The 4,697-nt window shown below is 38.4% G+C and overlaps 1 protein-coding gene across 1 annotated transcript in view; it reads right to left on the bottom strand.

Annotated features, from left to right (window-relative positions):
* The window catches only part of LSG1 (large 60S subunit nuclear export GTPase 1), a 33,245-nt gene that overhangs the window by 18,145 nt on the left and 10,403 nt on the right, over window positions 1–4,697 (bottom strand). Inside the window, exons 6-7 of the mRNA XM_003792689.3 lie at window positions 3,908–3,968; window positions 2,986–3,162 (exon numbers count right to left, since the gene is read on the bottom strand). Coding sequence (XP_003792737.1) covers window positions 2,986–3,162; window positions 3,908–3,968 — 238 coding nt within the window. The remainder of the gene's footprint in view (window positions 1–2,985; window positions 3,163–3,907; window positions 3,969–4,697) is intronic.

Raw genomic sequence — 4,697 nt, 5'->3', positions numbered from 1 at the left:
CACAGCACTCTACCCAGGGGGACAGCTTGAGGTTCTGTCTCAAAAAAAAAAAAAAAAAATGCAAATTGAACATGACTAAGCAGGAGAAAAACTATGGCCACAGACTACTGCCATACCAGGCTGAACGTGCCCAATCTTGTCTGACCTTGGAAGCTAAGCATGGTCCAGGCTGGTTCACACTTGGATGGGAGAAAAACTATGGCTAGAAGCAGTTCAGCTTCACAGAATTCCTGAAGACAACAAAAGGACATTGTAGTGGTTGTGTTTAAAAGAGCCAGACATGGTGGTGCATCCCCGTACTTCCACCTATTCAGGTGGCAGGATCACTTGAGTCCAGGAGATTGAGTCCAACCTGGGCAACATAGAAATCCCATCTCTTCAAAAAAAAAAAAAAAAAAAAAAAACTTGAAAGAAAGAAGAAAAAAGCCATTCTTTGGGGGAACACAGCACGATTTAAAGATAACCAAGTGAAAACAGAGCCACTCAACACAGAAAAATGTTACAATTTCTCCAAAGTTGAACAGTAGGAGAAGAACCTCACTTTTTTTTCTTTTAGAGACAGAGTCTCACTCACTTTGTTGCCCTCAGTAGAGTGCTATGGCATCACAGCTCACAGCAACCTTAAACTCTTGGGCTTAAGCAACTCTCTTGCCTCAGACTCCCAAGTAGCTGGGACTACAGGTGCCTGCCACAACGCTCGGCTAGTTTTTAGTTGCAGTTGTTTAGTTGGCTGGCGCCATAACCACTGTGCTACGGGTGCAGAGCCAAGAACCACACTCATTGATAGAAAACAATAAATATCAAGCTGCTTGTAATAAGGTCATGTTTGATACCTAAACTACAGAGGTGGTCACAAATACGACCTCATAATCAGAGAAATCAGGGAGTAGGGATTTCAGAAGAACTGGGAGAGGTAAATGGTATCAAACTTCTAAAAACAAAGAATATCTTCTATTAGCTATACAGTTGATCCAGAGATTGATATTAAAATGATTAGACACATTAGCCAGTGATCCCTAAAAATAAGACAGTCATCGACAGGAAGCAATAAGGGCTTCCTGAAAACAGATCAGGCAAACAGCCTCATTTCCCTGTGGAATCTACTACTTGCTTATTAATCCTTTTTTCACTTTTGATAGAGTTATTGGGTTGGTGCATCAGGACAGCAATATAATAATAAATAAGTACTTAAAAACTTCAGCAAAACACTGACTTCCAGGACAGATTTCAAACAACAGAAATAATGGCTTAAGAGGGCAAACTATGAAGCCAGATTGCCTCAGGATGTTAAGTATCCATATTTATTGCTGAGAAAATTAAAGGAATCAAATATGTTAAGTATTTAGGCTGGGAGTGGTGACTCATGCCTGTAATCCCAGCACTCTGGGAAGCCAAGGTGGGCGGACTGCTTAAGCTTACAAGTTCAAGACCAGCCTGAGACAGTGCGAGACCCTGTCTCTAAAAAGATACCAGGCTTTGTGGCAGGTGCCTGTATACCAGCTACTCATGAGGATCGCTCGAGCCCAAAAGTCTGAGGGTGCTGTGAGCTATGATGCCATAGTACTAACTACCAGGGGTGTAGTGAGACTCTGTCTCAAAAAAAAAAAAAAAAATTAGAAAATAAGTTTTTATTAACTGATTAATTTTATGGGTCAGATTCTTATTATAGTCTTGTGCATATCAATATTCATGTTAAAATGCTCAGTACACAGTGCTGATTTTTAAGTTTACAAAAGGTCAAAGAGTTCTAGCATTGGTCCTATTCTATTTTAAAATGTATCAATGACTTGAAAGAATAAACAGAAGGATAAACACACAAAATCTACAGATGATTCAAATTGCTCATTTAACTAACTATACCTTGGTCCTAAACCGTTAACGTAATATTTAAGAGAAACAGTGCTATCCTTAAGATGATGTAAAATCAAACAAAATATTTTTCTACATGTAAAGAAGGCACGAAGTGTTTAATTAGTCTATATGAGGAATTGGGTTGCTCACATGTTCAATGAACCCAGAGTATACTATAGCCTCTGATGAGGTCCTCTATATATGTCCTAAGCAAATACTACCTAAAATAACATATTTACTTGGGTGCAGCCTGTTTTAACTGTAATCCTGACACAAGCAGACAGGCTGCAGGAGGAGTGCCTGCATGGTGAGGTGTCTTTAAGAATTATAGCAGCAATTTTCAACTGGTGTGCCTTAAAAATTTTTAAACCCCATCGATTAAATTATTTTGAAAGATGCTCAAAGCACAGTAAGTCTACTCTTTTTTTTTTTTGATCAACATAATTTAAATGTTCAAATGTGCTGCGAGATAAAGGTTGAAACTGTGAGCTCACCAAGGGAGAAGGTGTGTTTACACGGAAGCTAGCTTAACATACACTAGTCAACAGACATTTAGTAAGTAGAGACAGAAGGAAAGAAAAGGACAGGGAAAAAGAAATTACTTCTAAGTCTCTTCTAGCTCTAGGATTTTAGTACTACTTTCTTATTTTATTGTAAAATAGAAATAAAGCCTAAAGTATTTTTGTAAAATTTGGGTTAAAAGATAAAGAAAATAACATGGTACACCTAAATTTAGGATTACTTAGTTTCTTTGTTTTCAAAACCAAGTCAAAAGAAATAATGACCAAGTCCTATGAAGTTACTACATCCTTCAGTGGTATCCTTTTGTTCTGACATCTCTTAAAAGTAATTACAAGGTCACGGTGAAACTTCCTATGCAACTTCCTGCCTAAGTTTTTTTAAAAATTAAAAATTATAGCTAGTAGTAGTGTGCAATACTGGGACTCCCTGACTATCCAACACCACAGAGAAAGTAGTCTTGTGATTCACTTTCTCTCCTAATATCACAGTATATAAGGAAACAAAAACAATTCCCACAAATCTTCAACAAGAAAAAGCAAAACAAAAAGTACATTGATCAGCAGTTAAAATCACCCTCCCTGAAACCCAGTCTGAAAAAGTCCCCCAGGTTACCTCAGGGTCATCACTCAGCTGAACAGCTCCAGCCAAAGCTGACCAGAAAATAACCTTGACATCTTCTTTTTCAAAGTATGTGGCCCAGGCACTCCGCTGCTCAGCAGTCAATAGGTCTGCCTTGTTGATCAGAATAATGTTCTCCTTACTGGCATCAATTTCTTTTACATAACATTCCTAAGCAAGATGAAGGTATTTAGAAAGGACTCTCCACAAGTAAAAAAAAATCAGGCTAATTATATCAAGGTTCCAATAAAGGGGTTTATTGGCCCTAGTTTTAAACCATTTCTGAAGTTAGATTTTTAATCATGGTGCATTCTACTAATCCTTTCAGTAAAGTCTGAAATTTCATCATTAAGATTTTTGTTATTAGTCAGTGGATTTAAAAACAATCTATACTGCGGTCCTGAAATAGAAACACAAGTACCTCACATAGGTGCAGCCTGGACTGCACTACTTCATGTGATCCTCACAACCAACTTACTATCCCTTGTAGTATTTTATAAATTTAGTTTATGTGTAAAGTACCACAGGAGTAACAAAGTGTGAGAAGAACCTAATGAGATGAATTAAGAAGCAAAGTGACTAGGAACATGCTAAAATAAATAAAATACTGTTATTTCAATTGGTGTCTCTTGAAAAATGAGAAACTGGCAAATGTCTATTAACAAAGAGGCTTCTAAACTAAAAGCTAGAAAGCTCATGTATGTGTGTCTTCCTGCAGATGGAAACAATTCTTTCAGCAGAGAAAACATCTGTCTAAACAGTGGCATTATGCCAGCTCCTGACCTTGGGAGGAAGGGCCCAATTAAGCCAAGCTGGAGGAGAATAAAGATGCTTGCCTACAGTTACCGCTACAAGTGATGCTGTCCTCATTGCTACACGGAGAACTCACGTTTGAATTTTGCCAAATTTTACTTACCAAATCCTCACATCTAAATAGGAGTGGGTTTCGAGCATCGACTATCTGGACCACAATATCGCTGAAAAACAAACATGAGATAGTCCAATCACTGGGAAGTGAAAGGAAACCCTGATCACACGATAATGGCAAGAGGAGCAAACATTTGTCATTATATTAAGCTCTTGACATGTGTTAATTTTTAGGGTGTTATCAGCCCCAGTTTATATATGAGGAAAACAGAAGCATAGAACAGTTACGTAATTTGCCCAAGGTCACCAGCTAATAAGTAACAGAGCCAGAATGGGAACTAGGCGGTCTAGTCTAGAAATCATGCTCTTAACTGTAACGTTCCACTGTTCTCATGCAGTGAGTCCGCTAGAGGGGCTCAGATGATGTTTCATGGCTAAAACCCCTTTGGAAGAGATAAAGAATATGACAAGTACTTTACTCCAAGATAAAGTCTACTGAATATTCAGTCCCTAACCTGTACTCTTGTTAAGATCTCAAGAGAAAACTAAGTAAGTCACTTGCTGACAGCTGCCACTGAAGTCAATATCTAATTTAAGCCCAGGAATGACAAGAAAGCAAGCTTGCACGTAGCAATCAACCATCCACTGGCCCCAAGAATGTGTTTAAATGGTAAAAATACAAAGCAGCAAAATAAACCTAAGTTGCCATACTGAAGCAAGAATGACAAGTTCAACTTCTTCCAATACATCTAAGAAGATGCAGCAATAAGAAAACTTTCTGGGCTCGGCGCCTATAGCTCAACCGGCTAAGGCGCCAGCCACGTACACCTAAGGTGGCG

The sequence above is a fragment of the Otolemur garnettii genome, unplaced genomic scaffold (assembly GCF_000181295.1).
Source record: "Otolemur garnettii isolate 467f Iridium unplaced genomic scaffold, OtoGar3 scaffold00060, whole genome shotgun sequence".
Lineage (NCBI taxonomy): Eukaryota > Metazoa > Chordata > Mammalia > Primates > Galagidae > Otolemur > Otolemur garnettii.
The sequence above is the reverse complement of the archived record's forward strand: the minus strand, read 5'-3'. Positions and strand labels throughout refer to the sequence as shown.